We start from the raw sequence: 17,953 nt of genomic DNA on the forward strand, positions 1-17,953 counted from the left end.
ATTAGTTTCCTGTTAGATCACACACACGTAAACCTTTCCAGCTGATTGTCAACGTCTTTGGAATCCACCACGACCCGAAACGCTGGAGCAATCCCGAGACGTGGGATCCATCACGGTTTCTAGGAGGGGAAGTTGACATGGGATTATGAGACTCATGCCCTTTGGCGGGGGCAAATGGATCTGCGCTGGGATCGCCCAAGCCTTTTACGTTGTCCCCATGATCATCGCCACTCTCGTCCAGCACTTCAAGTGGAGCTTGCCCCAAGGTGACATGGACAAAAAGAATGTTTTGGAAGACACGGTCTATTTCACCACCCAGAAGCTGGAACCTCTTCAGGCCTGTGCCAAGCCTCGCAGGCTAGCTGGGAATGGCCAAAAAGTCAAGTAAAGTCAATATAAAGCCAACACAATCAAAATACAAAGTCAAATGACCTAAAATTTAAAATTGTGTACAAAAATATACCGTTTTAGTGACGTGGCAAGTGACGTGCCTATACGTGGCAAAAAACGAGGGCTTATTTGGCAATGGCACAGTGCGTCCGGATGGAGCCGTGCGAGCCCGTCAGCACGCCCAGCTCCGACATCTTTTCCATCGCCTTTATGAAGTCGAGATAGAATTTGTCGCTGGAAGCGGCGTACTTGTCAATCGATTTTCTGGTGCGGCTGTCCGAGTAGAACTCTTGATCCGAGTTGAAGAGGCCCTTGCCCTTTTGGATGTTGAGGAAGTAGTGATTATCGAGCAAATGCGCGGAGCCGTGATCGTTGGGCACCGCGGCGTTGCCATTGGGATCGCAGCTCGCCTTGAGGAAGATGGCGTGCGTGGGATTGAGCGCGGGATCGGGCTGCGCAGTCCCGCTGAAATTGGAGTAGCGATCCCGGAAAAATGGGCAATGCCCAACACCGATGCTGTGCCCTCCTCCTGCGCAGACCAGAAGTTCTCCAGAGTTAGGCACCAACTATGCATATACTGGATAACATTGGATCGATCATCATATGTGCGTACCTTGGAGAACCACCATTTCCTCCGCAGAGAATCCCCGATTCCTGAATTTCTTGAGCAGCGCGGTCGTGTTCTCAAACGGGCTAGGCAGATCCTTCAACGCTCCCTGGAAGAAGGATCTCCTTCCATCGCGTCTTCCGAATTTCAGCCTCCAGAATGGTCCTCCACTCTAGATCATCACATGCCAAAAGAAAAGTTATCCCAGACTCGCAAGAACAATCGATCCATACCAGTGCGACCGCATCGCGAGCTGCCAGCGCCAGAATATCAGAGCACGACACTGTTTCGGGGCAAATTTCCTCGAGCTGCTCCTTGATCGCATCGATCACTTCGAATCCATGCAGTGACAAGTTTGGTCTCGCATCTCTCTCGGGTGGATCTGGCCCGCTGGATGAATTGAGCATGACCGAGCTATCGAGCCCCTGGCAAAAGCAAAGATCGTCGTGAAAGAAGATTATAAGATGGAGTCGATTCTACTTACGCCAACGAATGCGTCGTGAAAGACCAGTCGGAGCAATCCCGGAGGGACGGTGTGATCTCTGTTGAGAAAGCTTTGCACCGTCGCTGCGACGATCATCTCGAACTCCGGGCAATCTTCGTTGTAGAAATCGCCATCCAGCGTCGACGCTCTTGCATGATATTGGCCAGTGATCGCAATGAGCAAGAACAGCGTAGCAAAGATCTTAAAAGCCATTGTTTGCGATAGCAAAATCGCCAACAGTCTTATACCTATGCTAAAGCGCTTAATTAGTTCAAAAATCTATGATTTGGTTATAAAATTAATTAATCGTATGGTAATTATATTTTCACAGATCTTATCATATTTGACGCGTGGCAAATATTTTGCCACGTTATGAGTATTACGTGTCTAAAACGAGGGCTTAGTTGGCAATGGCGCAGATCTTCCGGACGCTTCCCTGCGAGCCCGTGAGCACGCCAAGCTCCGAGAGCTTCTGAATCGCCTTCGAGAAATCCCTCGCAAACGCGCTGCTGGAGGCTGCGTACTTGTCGATCGCTGGCTTCGTGCGCCCATCGAAAAGGAGCTCTTGATCCGAGGTGAAGAGCCCCTTCCTGGCCTGGACGTTTGCAAAGTACTGGTTGTCGAGCAGCGGTGGCGTGACTGGATCGTTGGGCAGTGCGGCATTGGCGTTGGCGCTGCAAATCGGTCGGAGCTGCGCGGCGTAGGAGGGATCCAATGTGGGGTCTGGGTTGGAGAGGCGAGACGCGATGAGTGGGCAGTGCCCCACACCAATGCTGTGTCCTCCTCCTGATTCATATCCATGGATCAGATCATCTCTAGATGAAAAACCATCATTTTCTACCTTGGAGGAGCACCATTTCCTCGGCAGTGAAGCCTTTCGCGGCAAATTTCGCAAGCAGTCCATTTGCGTCTTCGAATGGGCTGGGGAGATGGTTTGCTTCGTTGAAGTTTGAGCTTCTTCCATCTCGCCGACCGAATTTCACCCTCCAAAACGGTCCATTCGTCTAGACAAAGAAGCGAAAGTTTTACCTGATGTCAGAAATTTGGAAGAAACTAACCAAAGTTATGGCGTCCCTGGCCGCGGTTGCCAAGATATCCGCGCAGGAAACAATGCCGGGGCAAATCCCCTCGAGCTTGGACTTGATCGCGTCGATCAAATCAAAGCCATGCAGCGAGAGATTTGGAGTCGCAAGTCTCTCTGGTGGATCACTCCCTCCCGATGAATTGAGCAAGGGTGACCCATCAAGGCCCTGGAAGAAACAATCGTTCTTTCGTTAGATCTCCAGGGAAGGCTTTGAAGTTTAGCTCTTGACACTCACTCCAACAAAAGCGTCGTGAAAGAGCATCCGGAGAAGACCTGGAGCAACACTAGGATCTCTATCGAGGAAACTTTGGACGGTTCCAGAGACGATCACTTCGAAAGGAGGGCACGAATCATCGTAGAATCCTCGGTCCAGTGCTCCTTGTACTCTACAATTGCTCGAAACAGTCGCCACTACTACCAACACAAGCAAGAACTTTGCACCCATGGATAGACCTTGGATGTTGACAATGGATATCATGCAATATTTCCTACCGATGAATGGGTTGATCGCACTGCATGCATTGGAAAGCTTGGGGATTTATATAGCCAAGTCCAAAGCAAGCATTGGAACATGCCTCGAACCATTGCGTATGCTCTGGGTTGACGGCGATTATATGATACAAATTAGTTAAATATCCATTAGGCGTTGCGTGGATGGGCTTGCATATGGCTGTCACGCGCCTTTCAAAGCTTTCTTAAAACGCTCGAGCTTATTAAAATTTGATCTGGTCGTGCAAAGACGTGGCTTAGATTCTAGGCTTTTTACACGAAGAACTCACACATGGAAATGACGCGGTTTGATCTTTAACAAAGTTTCTCAAACTCTTCCAAACTCTTCTTGTTGCAATGCCTCAATGGAGGATCGAACTCCAGGCCTTCAGTTTACAAGACTGACGCTCTGCCACTGAGCTATAGAGGCATTAGACAGCTTAAGATAGTTTTAAGCAAAGAATCCACATTTTATTCTTGTTCACGCTACAAAAGAATGCTCATTGTGTGTTTCGTCTATAGCGAGAATATCTCACTTGGCGATGGAGCAGACGGTTCGAATGCCACCAGCGTTGGACTGAAAAGGTGGCAGAGTGATCAACTTCGCCATCGAGGCTCTAAACTGCTGGGCGAACGCTGCCGGGTTGGATGCAAAGGTATCGACGAGCGGTTTAGTCTGGGGGTGGAAGAACAGCCCCTCGTCCGAGGTGAAGAGCCCCTTCCTCTGCTGGAGGTTCTTGTAGTACTGATTGTCGAGCGTGTTCTGGGTGATGGGATCGTTGGCCACCGACGCACTGGTCTGGCATTTCCTCTGGAGCTCCTGCGCGTAAGTGGAGTTGAGAGTCGGGTCTCGCGACGTGATCCTGCTCTGGAAGAAGCCACAGTTTCCGAATCCAAAGCTGTGAGCACCTGTGAGATCACAAGCAAGATCCAAAGTTACCATCTGATATCCGAGAGGAAGTTTGAAGTACCTGAGAGTGCCACCAAGTCCGAGACGGAGAGCTGCTTGGCATTGAATTTGCTGATCAATGAGGTGGTGGATTCGGAGGGTGCAGGAAGCTGAACCTCGGCAGCGCTGGAAACTCGTCCATCTTTCCTTCCCAGTGGAACATCCCACGATGGGCCTCCAGCCTAAAGTATAGTGGTTAAATCTAAAATAGTATTTGAGAAAGTTTCTTACCTTGACAACTGCGTCCCGCGTTGCTTGTGTCAAGATATCAGCGCAAGAGACGACTCCGCGGCACGACCTCTCGAGCTTGCTCTTGATGGTGTCAATGACTTGGAATCCACGGAGCGAGAGGTTTGGCCCGGCTTGCCTCTCCGAGTTTGGGCCACTGAGGAGAACCGAAGCATCGCATCCCTGTCAAGTTACGAGGTACGTGTTGAGAATCACTAAAAACCACAGGAGGAACTTACTCGAACCCAGCAGTCGTGGAAGTGCATCCTCAAGAGCCCGGCAGCGATGGTGGGATCCTTCTTCATGGCAGCAGCCACTTCATCACTGACAGTCTTGGCGAAAGAGCTACATTTGTTGTTGTAGAACGTGAGGCTCATACCACCGGCGGATGGAGCTGGCGTAACAGCTTTCACCTTCTTCGCTTTAGATTTCTTGACCTTCTTCTTCTTGGTGGCCGCATCACCACTCAAAACCAGCAATGCGATGACGAAAAGTAGCAACAAGAGCCTCTTGGATGGCAGCAGCGAAGCCATTTCTTTCCCTGGCTTTTATCTTCAGTATGTAGATCGATCGAGATGAACAACACCTGTGCTCTATTCCTGTGGAATAAGTACTCCTTACCGCTACTCTACCTCGAATGGAAACCGATGAGAGAAACAAGCAGGAAGGATGGATATATATCTTCGTAAAACGTGTGCATGTTTGCATGTCTTTGGCAGCTCATTCAAGCTACACGATCGCGAACATGTTAGCAACAAAGAAACAAAAAAATACTCACAAGTGAACTCTTAGTAGAGAAACTATTTACAGATTTGGTCGCCGTAAAAAAGATCACCCAAACTTTGACGATATGGTTGCTGCAACGCTGGAAGGATAGAACATCATGCAAAGGGGAGGATCCACCTTTGCCAGCGCCAGGATTGCCGAAGGAACGGCCCAAAGGCCATCCCCGCAAATCAATCCCGAGGCAAACGCTGGAACGTAAATCTCCGACTTCTTCCTGTTCAGCTGCTGCCATATAAAAACTATCACCGTGCCGATGAACATGTCGATGGCGAAGTAAGCTCCGATGTAGAAAGGAATCGCCATAGCCATCGGGATAGGAATGTACTTAGAGTACTTCTTCGGCAGCAAGTCCCTGATGCCGTTCACCACCACTGCCATGGCGAAGAAGGCATAGCACAGCTCCAAGCAGTGCGCTGGAAGAGCCGAGAAGCCTTGCACCCCGATGATAGCCATCTGCCTGTAAATCACTGCGTAGGGAGCCTTGTACTGCCCGTTCTCGTCGCCGATTGGAAAAGCCTTCCAGAACATCCAGAACGTAAGCGGTGCCAGGACGCAGCCCAGGAACGTCCCGACGATCTGAGCGACGAACATGGACCTGGGAGATGATCTTGTCAGGTACCCCGTCTTGAAGTCTTGCATGAGATCAGATGCTGTAGACACGATCGTCATCATCACTCCGCAAGCTGCTAGGCCCGCGACCACTCCTCCGTTGCCAGCACCGGCCCAGGCAGCAAAAACGAAGAGGCCGATCTTTCCATAAGTTGACGACAGACTCCAGTCGGTGAGGCCAGTTCCATAAGCGTTGCAAAAGGCCAGAACCGGGGCGAGGATGTAGCAAGTCATGACGAAGTACCATCTCATTGGCGGGAAGATCTGGGGAATCACGCCGGTGGAGATGGCAGCTAGACCAATGTAGCACGACGAAGCCAGCCAAAATGGAATCCTGCCTTTGAGGAACGTCTCGTTTCGTTTCTTCTCGTCTGTCGTTAGTACGCCGTCGCGGGAATCAGCGCCTGACAATAAAACAAGACGCTATCCATATCAGCAAGCATATTAAACACGGAAGCTTTGCTCACCGGCAGTGATGGGGAGGAGGTCCGTCTTGTAATGCTTGTACATAAACCACACACTCACGACAACAACCTTGATGAAGTTGTAAAGCCCATCTCCAAGAATTAACGCAATAGCAACAAAAACCTGCACGATTATGTTGCGTCGTGAACCAAGCGACAGAAAAAACGACAACTCCAAAACGAACCTTGTATCCATATAGGCCCCGGAAATTTGAGCCCTTGAAACTCTTGTCATACCAGCCCGCCGTACTGATAAGAGGCCACATGATCCCCCAGGAGATAATCGCACCCAGCAACACGGAAACATTCACAATATGTGGACAAATCATGCCCGCTCCAACGTAAGTTAAGTTGAAATCGAAGAGAAACCTGTAAGTTTGAGGTAAGTTCACATTGTCGCACCATTTAGAATTTTTACTTGTTGTTCAGGGCTTTCAAGCCAAGCGTTGGAAAGTTATCGAAACCGCACGCGCTTTCTCCGTCGCCGCTATAAAACCACTTGAAGAAACTGAAGAAAAAGCTCAGGCCCATCGTTTTCGCTAGGCATTTCACCTGTTTCCTGTTACCACAGATCAAAATCCCTGAGAATCCCGACGGGATAAAGATATTTTGCTTACTTGGCAGTTTTTGCACCTTCTGGAGTGTGGAAGCTGTTGATGAGAATTGCGGTGGCAGTCCCGCTGGGATACGTAAGCCTGTATTTCAGGATCATTATCTGAAAAGCAAACAGCACGCTCAGTAGAGTTGCACTCAAAAATAACAAACCAAACACGGACCTTGCTGAGTGGTACAATCACCAGAATGCCAAGGAAGCTCACTGTGAAAATAAATGCAAAAATCCATCCCAGAGCGGGTGTCTTGACGTCTACAGCTCGATTTCCTGGAAAACTTGCTCCAATCTTCTTGTAGGTGTTGTCATCCAGTCCCAAAAGATATGTGCCAAAACCACCTGAGAGAGAGAGAGAGAGGAGCTTTCAAGTTTGGTGATGCAACCAGAAAGAGATGTTCTCACCGCTGAAAGCAATTCCGTAGCAAGCCACGACACACGTCTGGACGACTGTGTTCTCCTGACGGGTGAAAGGCCTGGACCAAAAGTTGAGCCTGGTGAAGACACCGTTCCAGAACTTGATCATGAAGAAGCCAAGAAGGCCAGCCGACACATTGAGAGACGGGATGATTCCAACCGTGAGGCTGAGCTTGTGGGTGATGATGCAGAAGAAGCCTCCCAGGATGGCGCTCACGACCAAGGCTCGGAGCGTAATTTGGTCCTGCCATCGAGGAATCGCTACCTTTTCAAAGAGTTCCTCCACCGAAAAGCACTCCTTCCCGTTGCCGTTCACGAGGACATCCGAACCGTCCCACTGCCCTTCTTTTTCGAAGGTCTCGTCGCCCTCTGCCGGGAATTGCTGCTGGACATCTCTCGTGTGCTTCGGCTGGTGCTCCTCGGAGGAGGATTCCATGACCATAGCTTCAGCTCACAGCTAAGATCCTGCAAAAGGGCGGCTCCACTGAGATTCCAGAAAACGACAAGGAGCTAACCACGAGCACAGCGACCTAGATCGTCAAACCCTCGATGAACAGGGTATATTTGAGACATTTTTTCTCTTTTTCTGGCAACAAGACCGACAGTTATCTTAAGAGCGGAACTGAATGAAAATCCGAAAATCCCACCAATTTGGAGCGGTGGGCTGGGTGCGCACGGCAATGAGAATTGAGTGATGTGCACTGCAAGCACTACTTGAATGATCCAAATCTCTGGAACGAAAAGCGATAAGGTTTCAGTCACACAGAGAGAGAGAGAGAGAGAGAGAGAGAGAGAGAGACCCACCGATGCGACAGTGCACGGCTTCATGCGTTGATAGTCTTCCTTCACTTCGTCCTCATGATAAAATCCTCCACAACTTTACTAAGCCGTCGTCTCCAGCCGAAGCAAGAATGTCATCGTCCTGAAACACTGGGTTTCCTTAGCCTGGAAGCTCGTCAAAATGATTAAAAATTTTACCTTCGGATGCCATCTCACGCAATTCACGTCTGTGCTGTGAGCCTTTTGTTGCTTTCCAACCATTGAAAACACTGCTCGCTAATTCCGCGAGAAAGTCAAGAGCGCGACCTCTACAAAATATAAATATATAGAAAGCTTACCGATGTATAGGACGGATCATTGGCTTCAGCGAACACGCGGATTGCATCGTCGCCTGCCGCTGAAGCAATCAGGCCCGACCGCCTAAAATATACACACAAGACGCGCGCGCACACATATTAAACTTTTGTCAAGAAAGAAGAAAATATAAAAAAAATTCTTCATTCACCTCGACCAATGCACAGAATAGATGGTTCTTTCGTGATAGCCAGACAAAGTACAGAGGTGCTTCCTGAAAAGGCAAAACTTAAAGATAAGAGGAAGCAGAATGATAAAACTTAACCAGCTCGATTCCAGGGGATTCGTGCTCGTATCCCACACAACCAGCAATAGATCATCACTGTAACGAAGCTGCTAAGTGGACAGAAGGTAGAGATTAAAGAGAGAGAACGCACCTACATGAGACCATTCGTTTCCCATCGGCGTCGAATGCTACGCTCCATACAGTTGAGCTATGACCCCTGGTTTTAGGCAGCCAGAGTTACAGCGCCAGAAAAAGAATCATACATACTGGTTGGGCTCAGCAAGCGTCTGAACGCACGACCAATCGTCTCCATTTGGATCGGGAGCCCACACCTGAGAAGCAAGAAAAAATCAAGTTCTCCGTATTGCTTTCGAGAATTACCTTGATAGAATTGTCATAGCTGCTCGACACAAGAATGTCCTCAGTAGGATGAAACAAGACCGTTTTCACGTCTTGGGAATGGCCATTTAATACAGAGACTGTTTGGAAATCGTTCTCGGCTTCCATTTCCCAGATCCACACACTCTTGTCTCGACCACAAGTCGCGAGAAGAGTGCCAGAAGCACTCCACGCGATTGATTTCATCTCATTTTCATGTCCCTGGCTCAAGAAAAAAAAAAGTTTGCCAAAGAGAGAAAACGAGAGAGAAATATATAAGTACCTCTAGTGTAGCAACGCACTCGTAATCACCTCCTACGTCTTCCCACACAGCTCCAATTCCATCAAAGCACGCGGTCGCAAGCAATTTCCCATCGGGCGACCAGTGACACGACCTCACAGTGCGTTTGAAAGAATCGATCACGGCCTAGATGACGAGAGAAATTTCCGTCGGCAATCTCACTCGAAATGCGACCGCCATACCTTGCAACTCCACGAGGAAGAAGAAGAAGAAGAAGAAGAATCCGAGCAATCGCCTTCCCAAATCCTCACCGTCTTGTCTCCGCCACACGACGCCAGAACGCTCCGATTCGAGGAGCTGGCCACTGGATTCCAGGCAACGCTCCAAACGCGATCAGTGTGGCCCTCGAGCTCCTGGATCGCCTCCATCGCCACAGCCATAATAAAAACCCTAAACCTCCTAATGCAAAAATATTTCGAGTATATTCGTATAGCTTCTAAAAAATTACATTAAAGGTTAATCCAACGGCCCTGATTTGTAAAGGAGAGATTATTCCAATCTAACGGCTCCTAGAGTTCTAGTGGTATCCAATTGGAGCCGGCGAGTCTTTGAGCTCCTTCCCTTGCAAGTGAGCGTCCTGGAAGCAAAAGGAGAGAGAAACGTAAGAAACACTAGAACTTGATCGATCGATCAAAATCTCTTACCGCAGCGAAATGGTTCACGTCTCTGTGGTGAGCTTCGTCCGCCCGGACCACGAACACCACGTCTCGCAACGTCGCATCGCTGGGGAGCCTCCAGTAATCGATAGCGATGGCGGGGGCGGGAGTGTTTGGCATGCTTCCCTTGTCCAAAGCAGCGAGGAAGTCCGTGTAGGAGGCCACCGCTTCTTCCTCCAGGTAGCCCACGAATCGATGCGCGAGGCGCGGGAAGATCAAGTAGAGCGCGAAGTAGCCATTGAAGAAGACGCCCTGGACCGCCAACACGAGAGCGCGCTCGTACCACTTGGGCTGGAAAACCTCCATGAAAGTCATGAGATGCATTCGCTCGTTCTCGGCCTCCTCGAGGAGAGCTTTGATCCAGCCGCCACTGTGCTCGAATTTGCGCAGGGATTTGCAGTGGAGGAGCATCCCTCCAACCATGCCTGGGACTGCTGCCACTGTTTCCAATAGCACGGCGTGGCAGCCATGGCGTTCCTGCGAATCCATCGATCTATGAGATCATCCAAGCAAAGCTTCACGCTTTTCTACTTGCGTACCTGGAAGAAGAGGTCTGACAAAACGCGGAGGAACTTCACGGTTTTGAGGGCGACCTTGTCAACCACGGCGTCGGGAATGTGGTGTTTCTTCACATCGATGCTCGTGTCGGAGACATAGCTGTCGGAAGGCTTTGAGAAGAAATTCCAAACAACAAGATCGATCAATGGATCATCCAAGGACATTGGATCAAAAGCCCACCTTGAAGCAGTTCCACGGCCAGGGAGTACCGTCTTCCCGGAGAGTTTTCTTGGTGATAATTCCCCAGTAGTTAGAAAATTGCTGGTCGTGGTTCTTGTGATTCTCGTGATCTGTGGGAGAATCTTGGCTGTTGACGACGTGGGCAGCGGCGCTGCTGCTGAATCGCGATGACCCAAAGCAAGAAATCTGGTGCGGGACCGGCCTCGCGAGCTTGTCCAGGAAGAAACTGCGAGATCCAGAGGAGAAATGGCGGGACGAAGAACTTGGAGTTAGGCCGGATCTAAGCTCAATTGCCCGCACCAGCAGCCTCGCAGCAGCCTTGCCTTTCATTCCGCCAAGAAGAATTAGGAAAATCAAATGGATTTTCGCGCGAGATCTGTGCGAGAAAAGAGAAAGAACGAAATGAATGTCTACCTTCTGGCTTGATGCTGGAGATCCCAAATGCCAGAATCGCTCCTATTTATGCGTCCAAAGAGCTGGGGCAAGACATAGACGAGCGATGCTTCTAACGAAGCATACCCTGAGCAGCATGGTCAAAAGCCTAGTCAATCTAGACGACTTTAGGGTTTAAGGTCCACGCGCATCTTGGAAGATGGCATTTGACATATTCTTTAAACCCGGTGGCTCGGTAAAGTGAGTGGTCTATCCTTACATCAACTATTACATTTCTGCTGGCACCTCTGGTAAGTTTTTGACGTTCTTCCACGATCTATGTTGATCTGGCTTTCACAGGAGCTGTGACGGCCAGCATTCTCGAGCCTTCTGTTGCTCCTTCCAATACCAGCCACAACATTCCATACCCGAATCCTTTGAGTGCGAGGAACCACAAGTATGATTTCGTGCTCGTAAGATCACACTTTGATTGAATCTTCAAGGGTAAAAGAAGATTAGATCAAAGAGCCTGAGACCAAATGGCAGCTGGAAAACCCTTTTCATTCTAGAGGTAGAACAAGTCAAAGGATTTTCATTCAAGCATTTATCGCTCCTTGACACACAAACGTTTGTCCGGCAAGTCATACCTGGGGAGGAGTTCGACGCCCTTCTTCTTGCGATTCAGATCCTCCTAGAATCATAGGTGCTGACCTCATCTTTGTCAACCGACTATCAGCTGAAGTGGATCCTAACGGTAAACCGCCTGTCACTGGAATAACCTCGCGAGAGAGATCAACTTCCCGGTGGCTGCGTGTAGATGTTGGCCATCATCAGGTAGGCCGACGCGTTCTCGGGCTCCAGCTTCACCAGCGCCTGGAAAGCAGCATTCCCAGCTGCGTGATTGTTCCACTTGTGACACGCCGCCAAGACGATCGTCCAAGTCATGGCCGTTGCTCTATACGGCATGGCCTCCACCATCGCCACCGCTTCGCTCACCAGGTTGGCCCTTCCCAGCATGTCGATCATGCAGTGGTAGTGCTTGAGCTCCGGCACCGCGCCATACTTTGGAAGCATGGCCGCGAAGTAGTCCTTCCCCTTCTCCACCAAGCCGGCATGGCTGCACACGGACAGCACCCCCAGCAGTGCAACTCCATCCGCCTGTAAGCCCTCCTTGCGCATCCCTTCGAGCAAGCTAAACACTTTCTCGCAAGTTCCCTGGCTGCTGTATCCGGCTAGCAGCGCCGACCATGCCACCGCGTTCTTCCGGTCGCTGATGGAACCAAACAGCTCCTCGGCGTCGCTTATAGACCCGCATCTGCTGTAGAGTCCCACCAGGCAGTTGGACACGTATGGCTCGCACTCCACCCCCAGCCGGCATACGCGAGCGTGGACGAGCTTTCCAGTCTCCAAGGCTGCCAAGCTGCTGCAAGCCGTGAGCACGGCGGCGAAAGTCCGGGTGTCTGCCGCTGCTGGACTGCTCTCGTTCTGCGTCATGCGTGCGAACAGCTCCGTCGCAAGCTCGGCTTCCCCGTTGTCTACGAGCCCAAGTATGAGAGCGTTCCAGGACACCACGTCGTGGCTTTCCATCCGGTCGAACACCTTCCGGGCATCCATCACGCTACCGCATTTGGAGTAGGCGTCAATCAGTGTGTTCTCCATGATAAAGTCGACGTCGCGGCAGCGAGAGTGGATGCTCATCACCCTCTCCAAGTAGTCCATCCCCACAATCTTCCTGTCGACTTGCAGCGCTTGAGCAGCACCCCTGCAGTCCTCCTCTTTCCTTGCAGCCAAAGAAGCAATGGAACTCAGCACAGCGACAGAGGTCCGAGCGTTTGGCAGCAGCCCCCGAGTCGCCATGCAATGGAATAACTCCACTGCCGCTTCATCCTCTCCATTCTCTCCACAGGCCTGGATCATCGCTGTCCACAGCACCGTGTCATGCCGCGGCATTCTGTCAAAGGTAAGCCGAGCATCCAGCACGCTTCCACACTTCCCATAAACGTCGACGAGACTGCTGGCTACGAATACGTCACAATCCCACCCGAACGTCGCAGCTTCACAGTGGATGGCCATGCCTTTGTCCAAACACGAGACTTTCACGAGCTTTCCATCAATCTGCTGCGCTTGATCCTTCGCTGCCAGTCCCGTGCAAGCTACCAGTGCTGTGACAAACGTCCGAGAGCTCGGAAGACACCCTAGTTCTCTTTGCATGCACCAGAAGAGCTCCAAAGCTAGCTCGGCCTCGTCGCTCTCCGCGTAGCCCAGTATCAGCGCCGTCCAGCACACCGCATCATAATGAGGTAGCCTGTCGAAGATTGCCCGAGCATCCGCCATGCTTCCACACTTGGCATACATCACCACCAAGGAGCTGGCCACGAAGAAGTCCGAAGAGTATCCGGACTTTAAAGCCTGCCTGTGAATCTCCATCCCCTTCTGCAAAGACTGGAGCTTCACCAGCTTTCCCGGATCCTCATACGAGCACTGGAATCCAACTTCTCTCGCAGCCAGGCCAGCGCAAGCCGTTAACACCGCCACATAGGTGGAGCCATCGGGTAGAACACCATCTTCGCAGGAGCTCATACGTCGAAACAGCTGCAAAGCCATCTCCCCTTCCTCGTTGTCTATGCATCCCTGGATCATGGTGGTCCACGACACAGCATCCCGCTGCCTCATCTTCTCAAACACCTCTCGAGCACGGTCGAGCCTCCCACAGCTCGCGTACATGTCGACCAGCGTGCTTCCAACGTAGACATCCGACACAAAGCCCAGCTGCACGGCCAGAGAGTGCAGTGCCGCGCCTCTCTCCAGGCAAGCTTCTTTCCTCCACTTGTGCGTCACGGCTAGAGAGGCGCATGCCATCAACGCAGGCACAAGAGTTCGAGCGTTGAGAAGACCCTCTTGCATCTGCATTCGATCGAAGAGCTCCAGCGCGAGCTCTTCGTCACCATTCTCGACGCATCCCAGCATGAGAGAGTTCCAAGACACCACGCTCGGGAGCGTCAACCTGGAGAAAACAGCGTAAGCCTCGGCCACACAGCCACACTTTGAGTACATACCAATGAGCGTGTTGGCCACGAAGAGGTTGGAGTCCCAGCCACAATTAGTCGCGAGAGCGTGAACAGCCATTCCTCTCTCCAAGCTCCTCGCCTTGACGATCCTCCCGTCCACACTGCCTCTCTCCCTCTCAGCCAGAGCCGAGCATGCCATGAGAGCCGCCACAAAAGTCCTGGACGAGCACCGCTCCTCCAAAGTCTGATCGAGCGAGAGCTGGCCAGCTGCGATGAAATCGTCGAAGAGCTTGAGAGCGGTCTCGCTCTCTCCATTCACGGCGTAGCCCATCATCAGCGTGTTCCAAGACACTGCGTCGCGGCGAGGCATGGAATCGAAAGCTCGCTGCGCGTCCGGGAGGCTCCCACACTTGGCGTACATGTTGACGAGGCTGTTCCCCACGTAGATGTCCGCCGCGAGGAGCCCACTGGCGGCAACATCGCAGTGGAGCCTCCGCCCGAGATCCAGCTCCCGGCACCAGCTGCAAGCCTTGAACGCCGCGAGTACCAGCGACACCACAGCCTCGGGAGAAATCCAAATCTCTTCCGAGCGATCTTCCCCGATCCACGAGTAGCAGCGCTTGCTGCTCCAGCGCCTGATCATTACCTGGATTGGGTGCTGCTAGGTCGTGGCTTCCTCGATCGCTATGGAGCGGCATTCTTCCTTCATCCCCTAGGGTTTCACGGCTCTAGGGTTTTGTTTCCCGCTTCTTTTCAAGGTTTTTAGGGTTCTTGGGTTTTGGCGATGGCGCTGGACAGTCGGCACCACGCGTTCATCCAATCGCTCCTGGCGCGGGGGCCGCAGCCGGCTGTGGATTGCAAGAAAATGTTCCAGAAGCTGTTCGATGCTCAACCCGGTAAGATTTTGCGCGCGCGCTGTGTGTTTTTCTCCTCATTCCTGCGGCAGGAGAGGTGGAGGAGAATTTTTTCGATTTTCTCAAGGTGTACAACAAGCACCTCGATTTTTTCCAGCTCGAGATTAGGGGCAGCACCAATCAGCACGATGGAACCCAGTACTATGGAGTGGTGAACAAGCTTGCTAGTGAGCCAGCCAAGCTAGCGACGCAATACACGCCCGCTCAGATCGCTTACTTCAAAGCTCTGGTAACTTTTCTCGGTCCATTTTTTTGTAAGTTTCTCTTGTGGATCACGAATGCAGGTGGAAGCCATCGTCCAAGAACCATCTGGCGAGCTGTCCAGTATAGATGCGCTCAATTTGCGAGAAGATCAAACTGTAAGTAGTGAAAACTCGTTCTCTTTGCTCTTCCCTTCATTTTTATTTCTTACAGCGAGATTCACAAGAAGCAAGTTCCTCCCAGTCTGTATCTCTACCGAAACTTAGTTTGGCTCAGCGTGACAAAGTTTTAGGCGATCTGGCTGCTGATAAGTGGCTCTATAGGACAGAAGATGGCGGTGTTTCCTTGGGGATTAAGTCTTTTCTGGAGCTCCGGAGTGTTTTCATGAACCTGGAAGTACCGTTCTGTGATGTCTGCAACGAAGCAGCGATAAAGGTGCGTGCGAGGATTCGTTTCTCGTTTTTCCGGTTTTATCGTCTCGCTTCTTATCGTCGTTGTCAAGCAGGCTATGCGGTGTCAAAACGAGGATTGCTCAGCTCGAATGCATAGTTACTGCGCTAAAACTAAGTTCCAAAGGCCCGAGGTATTTTCATTCTGATCGCTGTTTTACGATAATCCTGTGTGGTGTCAGATTCCGAGGTCTTGCGCTAGCTGTGGCTCCGAGTGGGACTGTGAAGGACTGGGTCTGAACGAGGACATCCAGCCAGAACCTGCCGAGAACGAGCAAAGGACCAAGAGACGGAGGAGAGCCAGAAGCTAACTTCTTTTCTTCTACAGCAACAGGAACGGGCATAGTAATCTAAGTGGAGGTTGCGACGGCCTTTGCACCCTGTGAGTGACTTCTTTCACAAACTTGTACAATTTTCTAAGCTAGCTAACGCGGTTTAAATTGCAACCACTTACAATGCATACGAAGTGTAAGCGTGCTGCAGGAGGACTCTGTCAGATAGTGTCGATGAAACTCATGTTGTTGTGACGAACACTGCGCTGAAATCTTGGAGGATTGCACTTGCAACTGTCGAGGTACTTGAAAGTTTCTAGCAACGGATGGTCGATTCCTGACATCTATCTTTATAGAACGGCAAGGACTGCAAGGACAAAGAACCAATGCTGAAGTTTTCCTTTTGGCTTTCTGCATCACGATGGCACACTTCTGCTGCCAAGAACGTCATAGCAAGTAAGAATCTCGACACAGAAAAAGGAAATGGACGATGGTCTTCTCACCAAATTGTGTTCTTTACAGCAGTTTGCGACCGCTTCGTCGCTATTCCATCATTTACAATACGAGCAAGAGCAGGAACTTTCTCGCCACAAATGATCGCAAGCTCGACCATAATCTCAGAAATCTTTACCGCTTTGGCGAAGCACCTCGACCCTGGCATCACGGTTCCAGATTCTTACCGCTTCGAAGAAGTCCATAGTAAACGAAGCTCCGGCCGACACGTTTTCTCTCTTCGTTTTTCCTGCTCGTTGGGAAGTTGGCGACGAGCCTCGCGTTCACGAGTACAGGAAAGACCGCACGTATGGAAAGCTGGCCGGGATGAAAGTTCACAGCAAACTATATCTTATAAAAACCATTCTTGCCGTTGGCAAGCTTACAGTTTAGCTTCACTGAACACTGGAAAAGAAAGTGGAAAGGATCTTAAGACTACACTTCAAGAAAGAAAGGGATCACTCAATGCATCCTTCGCAGAAACATACTCTTTTTTCTCGAGCTTGCTCTTGAATTCCCATCCCTGGCGATCCAGCACCAGCCCTTCCAACATAGAGCCAACCAAGCACAGGTCCGTGGAGAGCATCCAGTCCCAGCAAAGTATGCTTCACTGCTTGCACAAGCTGTTCTTGCTGCGTTGGACGTGCTGGGAATCCAAACACCTTGCTCTGGACCCTGTAAACGTCGTCCCGGACTATATCACGTTGCCAGTCCAAGCGAGCTACATGCCGGGATTTCACACTGTAAGCTCTCTCCACGTATTCCAGCTTGGAGTATCCGTGTAGCTCGTGTAACTTCCATGGCTGGATCGTTTTGATGGCAATCCCGTCTACCATCTCTAGTTTCCTGGTGATCTTTCCATTGCCATAAACATGGCTTGCCACGGCCTGGTATGGCATAAGCATCGTGTGGTTGGACTCCTCCAAGACCGATAGCCACGAGAGCGCGATCCTGATGAGATTTATGGAGCTTTTGATAGCTTCATACCTGGAAGAAACGTAGCCGATGTCGAGCAGTGGCGAGAGGGCCATATCCCCATCCGGCCAAAACACTCCAAACCTGTGAAAGCACCGTGAGAGCTGCAAGTAGCAAGAGGAGCGCAAACTTACCTGAGCATTCTAGCACCAGTGGCTGCTCCAAGGGTCCAATCCAAGCCGCGATGGAAGCACGGACTTATATTGCCTAGGCTGTATGCCAGGGTCGACCACGCTGATCCAAGCTCCTCACGACGAGCGCGGTGCTCGCTCTTGAAAACCAGCCTTTTCTTGGCAAACAAGAGGAGGTCCGGCCAAGACTTTGTCTCCGCTTCGTCCAGGGTCGCGGAGTTTGTGCCTGGAGCTAGAACTTCCTCCATTGTTGGATCCAGATACCGAAGGCACAGTTCCCAGATTCCTGTCAAGCACAGGCTGTGGAGATCCTCCCAGCTAGGAGACTGGTAGCCGCGATTCAGCACAAGTGACGCAACCGTGGAGACGTCCTCGGCCTGGCATTCCGCCGGCGAAGCAAAGAGCGCCGCCGCCTTGTCACGGCCAAACACACCCTCTAGCTGCGCTAATCGCTTCCACGATACCGGCAATCGCTCCAGCAGTGGCGCCCCTAGCGCCTTCTCCAATTGCCAAGGCTCGGTGGGTGGCGGCTCCATCGCGCGGCACACACGCCACACCCATTCCGTGTCGTCCATCAGGACCTAAAATCTTT

At 51.2% G+C, this 17,953-nt stretch overlaps 9 protein-coding genes and 1 non-coding gene across 13 annotated transcripts; 1 reads left to right on the top strand and 9 right to left on the bottom strand.

Moving 5' to 3' along the window:
• Position 1: 1 nt before the first annotated feature.
• LOC112340835 (peroxidase 2-like) lies at positions 2-1,694 on the bottom strand. The gene is made up of 5 exons (XM_024659945.1): positions 1,506-1,694; positions 1,231-1,422; positions 1,004-1,106; positions 533-919; positions 2-339 (listed from the first exon to the last, which is right to left on the bottom strand). Exons 1-5 carry the CDS (start codon positions 1,692-1,694, stop codon positions 2-4), a joined length of 1,209 nt encoding a protein of 402 aa, XP_024515713.1.
• Positions 1,695-1,763: 69 nt separating this feature from the next.
• Positions 1,764-3,076, bottom strand: LOC112340828 (peroxidase 27-like). Its single transcript, XM_024659912.1, has 4 exons — positions 2,801-3,076; positions 2,540-2,731; positions 2,323-2,485; positions 1,764-2,267 (listed from the first exon to the last, which is right to left on the bottom strand). The coding sequence occupies exons 1-4, from the start codon at positions 3,041-3,043 to the stop codon at positions 1,882-1,884; spliced, it is 984 nt and encodes a 327-aa protein (XP_024515680.1). The 5' UTR covers positions 3,044-3,076; the 3' UTR covers positions 1,764-1,881.
• A 336-nt stretch (positions 3,077-3,412) lies between these two features.
• TRNAT-UGU lies at positions 3,413-3,484 on the bottom strand. The gene has a single exon. It is a non-coding gene; the product is annotated as a tRNA-Thr (tRNA).
• Positions 3,485-3,500: 16 nt separating this feature from the next.
• On the bottom strand, positions 3,501-5,425 carry LOC9639666 (peroxidase). Its single transcript, XM_024659911.1, has 4 exons — positions 4,471-5,425; positions 4,235-4,414; positions 4,026-4,185; positions 3,501-3,963 (listed from the first exon to the last, which is right to left on the bottom strand). The coding sequence occupies exons 1-4, from the start codon at positions 4,762-4,764 to the stop codon at positions 3,587-3,589; spliced, it is 1,011 nt and encodes a 336-aa protein (XP_024515679.1). The 5' UTR covers positions 4,765-5,425; the 3' UTR covers positions 3,501-3,586.
• On the bottom strand, positions 5,003-7,671 carry LOC9639746 (probable metal-nicotianamine transporter YSL6). Its single transcript, XM_002986026.2, has 8 exons — positions 7,630-7,671; positions 7,103-7,579; positions 6,867-7,039; positions 6,708-6,805; positions 6,509-6,649; positions 6,276-6,459; positions 6,094-6,214; positions 5,003-6,030 (listed from the first exon to the last, which is right to left on the bottom strand). Exons 2-8 carry the CDS (start codon positions 7,554-7,556, stop codon positions 5,063-5,065), a joined length of 2,139 nt encoding a protein of 712 aa, XP_002986072.2. The 5' UTR covers positions 7,557-7,579; positions 7,630-7,671; the 3' UTR covers positions 5,003-5,062.
• Positions 7,672-7,761: 90 nt separating this feature from the next.
• Positions 7,762-9,538, bottom strand: LOC9639747 (protein CIA1). 2 transcript variants are annotated; one of them, XM_024659909.1, is made up of 11 exons: positions 9,336-9,538; positions 9,136-9,279; positions 8,856-9,074; positions 8,742-8,806; positions 8,626-8,691; positions 8,514-8,570; positions 8,400-8,462; positions 8,233-8,314; positions 8,093-8,170; positions 7,919-8,036; positions 7,762-7,845 (listed from the first exon to the last, which is right to left on the bottom strand). In XM_024659909.1, the coding sequence occupies exons 1-10, from the start codon at positions 9,531-9,533 to the stop codon at positions 7,971-7,973; spliced, it is 1,038 nt and encodes a 345-aa protein (XP_024515677.1). In that variant the 5' UTR covers positions 9,534-9,538; the 3' UTR covers positions 7,762-7,845; positions 7,919-7,970. The 2 variants fall into 2 exon arrangements, with proteins under 2 accessions (XP_024515677.1, XP_024515678.1); XM_024659910.1 differs by lacking the exon at positions 7,762-7,845 and having other exon boundaries at positions 7,932-8,044; positions 8,093-8,163; positions 8,400-8,570; positions 9,336-9,537.
• An 18-nt stretch (positions 9,539-9,556) lies between these two features.
• LOC9639748 (ubiquinol oxidase 2, mitochondrial) lies at positions 9,557-10,954 on the bottom strand. The gene is made up of 4 exons (XM_002986028.2): positions 10,548-10,954; positions 10,349-10,477; positions 9,798-10,286; positions 9,557-9,730 (listed from the first exon to the last, which is right to left on the bottom strand). The coding sequence occupies exons 1-4, from the start codon at positions 10,875-10,877 to the stop codon at positions 9,671-9,673; spliced, it is 1,008 nt and encodes a 335-aa protein (XP_002986074.1). The 5' UTR covers positions 10,878-10,954; the 3' UTR covers positions 9,557-9,670.
• Positions 10,955-11,452: 498 nt separating this feature from the next.
• On the bottom strand, positions 11,453-14,073 carry LOC112340821 (pentatricopeptide repeat-containing protein At1g11290, chloroplastic-like). Its single transcript, XM_024659885.1, has 2 exons — positions 13,976-14,073; positions 11,453-13,923 (listed from the first exon to the last, which is right to left on the bottom strand). The coding sequence occupies exon 2, from the start codon at positions 13,884-13,886 to the stop codon at positions 11,712-11,714; it is 2,175 nt and encodes a 724-aa protein (XP_024515653.1). The 5' UTR covers positions 13,887-13,923; positions 13,976-14,073; the 3' UTR covers positions 11,453-11,711.
• A 600-nt stretch (positions 14,074-14,673) lies between these two features.
• On the top strand, positions 14,674-16,645 carry LOC9639749 (non-structural maintenance of chromosomes element 1 homolog). Of its 3 annotated transcripts, none has more exons than XR_002990302.1 (9): positions 14,674-14,823; positions 14,874-15,070; positions 15,126-15,200; positions 15,256-15,477; positions 15,548-15,625; positions 15,674-15,873; positions 15,959-16,065; positions 16,120-16,219; positions 16,286-16,645. XR_002990302.1 is itself a non-coding variant. In XM_024659889.1 (6 exons), exons 1-6 carry the CDS (start codon positions 14,712-14,714, stop codon positions 15,800-15,802), a joined length of 813 nt encoding a protein of 270 aa, XP_024515657.1. In that variant the 5' UTR covers positions 14,675-14,711; the 3' UTR covers positions 15,803-15,942. The 3 variants fall into 3 exon arrangements, 1 of the variants encoding a protein (XP_024515657.1); XR_002990303.1 differs by having other exon boundaries at positions 16,289-16,645; XM_024659889.1 differs by lacking the exons at positions 15,959-16,065; positions 16,120-16,219; positions 16,286-16,645 and having other exon boundaries at positions 14,675-14,823; positions 15,674-15,942.
• LOC9639667 lies at positions 16,586-17,950 on the bottom strand. The gene is made up of 2 exons (XM_024659888.1): positions 17,365-17,950; positions 16,586-17,314 (listed from the first exon to the last, which is right to left on the bottom strand). The coding sequence occupies exons 1-2, from the start codon at positions 17,934-17,936 to the stop codon at positions 16,714-16,716; spliced, it is 1,173 nt and encodes a 390-aa protein (XP_024515656.1). The 5' UTR covers positions 17,937-17,950; the 3' UTR covers positions 16,586-16,713.
• Positions 17,951-17,953: the final 3 nt, after the last annotated feature.

This window comes from Selaginella moellendorffii, unplaced genomic scaffold (assembly GCF_000143415.4).
Source record: "Selaginella moellendorffii unplaced genomic scaffold, v1.0 SELMOscaffold_71, whole genome shotgun sequence".
Classification (NCBI taxonomy): Eukaryota; Viridiplantae; Streptophyta; class Lycopodiopsida; order Selaginellales; family Selaginellaceae; genus Selaginella; species Selaginella moellendorffii.

What these genes read in the sequence shown, in the direction of transcription:
- LOC9639667 (XM_024659888.1), bottom strand. Translation starts at nt 17,936, where the DNA reads ATGGACGACACGGAATGGGTGTGGCGTGTGTGCCGCGCGATGGAGCCG. An exon ending in ACTGGTGCTAGAATGCTCAG is followed by an intron (nt 17,315 to 17,364) that starts GTAAGTTTGCGC and finishes GTGCTTTCACAG; the next exon opens with GTTTGGAGTGTTTTGGCCGG.
- LOC112340828 (XM_024659912.1), bottom strand. Translation starts at nt 3,043, where the DNA reads ATGATATCCATTGTCAACATCCAAGGTCTATCCATGGGTGCAAAGTTC. An exon ending in TTCACGACGCTTTTGTTGGA is followed by an intron (nt 2,732 to 2,800) that starts GTGAGTGTCAAG and finishes TGTTTCTTCCAG; the next exon opens with GGCCTTGATGGGTCACCCTT. An exon ending in GGAAATGGTGCTCCTCCAAG is followed by an intron (nt 2,268 to 2,322) that starts GTAGAAAATGAT and finishes GATATGAATCAG; the next exon opens with GAGGAGGACACAGCATTGGT.
- LOC9639746 (XM_002986026.2), bottom strand. Translation starts at nt 7,556, where the DNA reads ATGGTCATGGAATCCTCCTCCGAGGAGCACCAGCCGAAGCACACGAGA. An exon ending in CTACGGAATTGCTTTCAGCG is followed by an intron (nt 7,040 to 7,102) that starts GTGAGAACATCT and finishes TCTCTCTCTCAG; the next exon opens with GTGGTTTTGGCACATATCTT. An exon ending in CCTCCTCCCCATCACTGCCG is followed by an intron (nt 6,031 to 6,093) that starts GTGAGCAAAGCT and finishes TTTTATTGTCAG; the next exon opens with GCGCTGATTCCCGCGACGGC.
- LOC9639749 (XM_024659889.1), top strand. Translation starts at nt 14,712, where the DNA reads ATGGCGCTGGACAGTCGGCACCACGCGTTCATCCAATCGCTCCTGGCG. An exon ending in GCTGTTCGATGCTCAACCCG is followed by an intron (nt 14,824 to 14,873) that starts GTAAGATTTTGC and finishes TTCCTGCGGCAG; the next exon opens with GAGAGGTGGAGGAGAATTTT. An exon ending in TCGCTTACTTCAAAGCTCTG is followed by an intron (nt 15,071 to 15,125) that starts GTAACTTTTCTC and finishes TCACGAATGCAG; the next exon opens with GTGGAAGCCATCGTCCAAGA.
- LOC112340821 (XM_024659885.1), bottom strand. Translation starts at nt 13,886, where the DNA reads ATGCTGGGATGCGTCGAGAATGGTGACGAAGAGCTCGCGCTGGAGCTC.
- LOC9639748 (XM_002986028.2), bottom strand. Translation starts at nt 10,877, where the DNA reads ATGAAAGGCAAGGCTGCTGCGAGGCTGCTGGTGCGGGCAATTGAGCTT. An exon ending in GGCCGTGGAACTGCTTCAAG is followed by an intron (nt 10,478 to 10,547) that starts GTGGGCTTTTGA and finishes TTCTTCTCAAAG; the next exon opens with CCTTCCGACAGCTATGTCTC. An exon ending in ACGTGAACCATTTCGCTGCG is followed by an intron (nt 9,731 to 9,797) that starts GTAAGAGATTTT and finishes TTTTGCTTCCAG; the next exon opens with GACGCTCACTTGCAAGGGAA.
- LOC9639747 (XM_024659909.1), bottom strand. Translation starts at nt 9,533, where the DNA reads ATGGCTGTGGCGATGGAGGCGATCCAGGAGCTCGAGGGCCACACTGAT. An exon ending in ACGCTTGCTGAGCCCAACCA is followed by an intron (nt 8,692 to 8,741) that starts GTATGTATGATT and finishes GCCTAAAACCAG; the next exon opens with GGGTCATAGCTCAACTGTAT. An exon ending in ATGATCCGTCCTATACATCG is followed by an intron (nt 8,171 to 8,232) that starts GTAAGCTTTCTA and finishes TCGCGGAATTAG; the next exon opens with CGAGCAGTGTTTTCAATGGT.
- LOC112340835 (XM_024659945.1), bottom strand. Translation starts at nt 1,694, where the DNA reads ATGGCTTTTAAGATCTTTGCTACGCTGTTCTTGCTCATTGCGATCACT. An exon ending in CTCGCGATGCGGTCGCACTG is followed by an intron (nt 1,107 to 1,230) that starts GTATGGATCGAT and finishes TCCTTCTTCCAG; the next exon opens with GGAGCGTTGAAGGATCTGCC. An exon ending in GGAAATGGTGGTTCTCCAAG is followed by an intron (nt 920 to 1,003) that starts GTACGCACATAT and finishes TGGTCTGCGCAG; the next exon opens with GAGGAGGGCACAGCATCGGT.
- LOC9639666 (XM_024659911.1), bottom strand. Translation starts at nt 4,764, where the DNA reads ATGGCTTCGCTGCTGCCATCCAAGAGGCTCTTGTTGCTACTTTTCGTC. An exon ending in CGCGGGACGCAGTTGTCAAG is followed by an intron (nt 4,186 to 4,234) that starts GTAAGAAACTTT and finishes ACTATACTTTAG; the next exon opens with GCTGGAGGCCCATCGTGGGA. An exon ending in GGACTTGGTGGCACTCTCAG is followed by an intron (nt 3,964 to 4,025) that starts GTACTTCAAACT and finishes GTGATCTCACAG; the next exon opens with GTGCTCACAGCTTTGGATTC.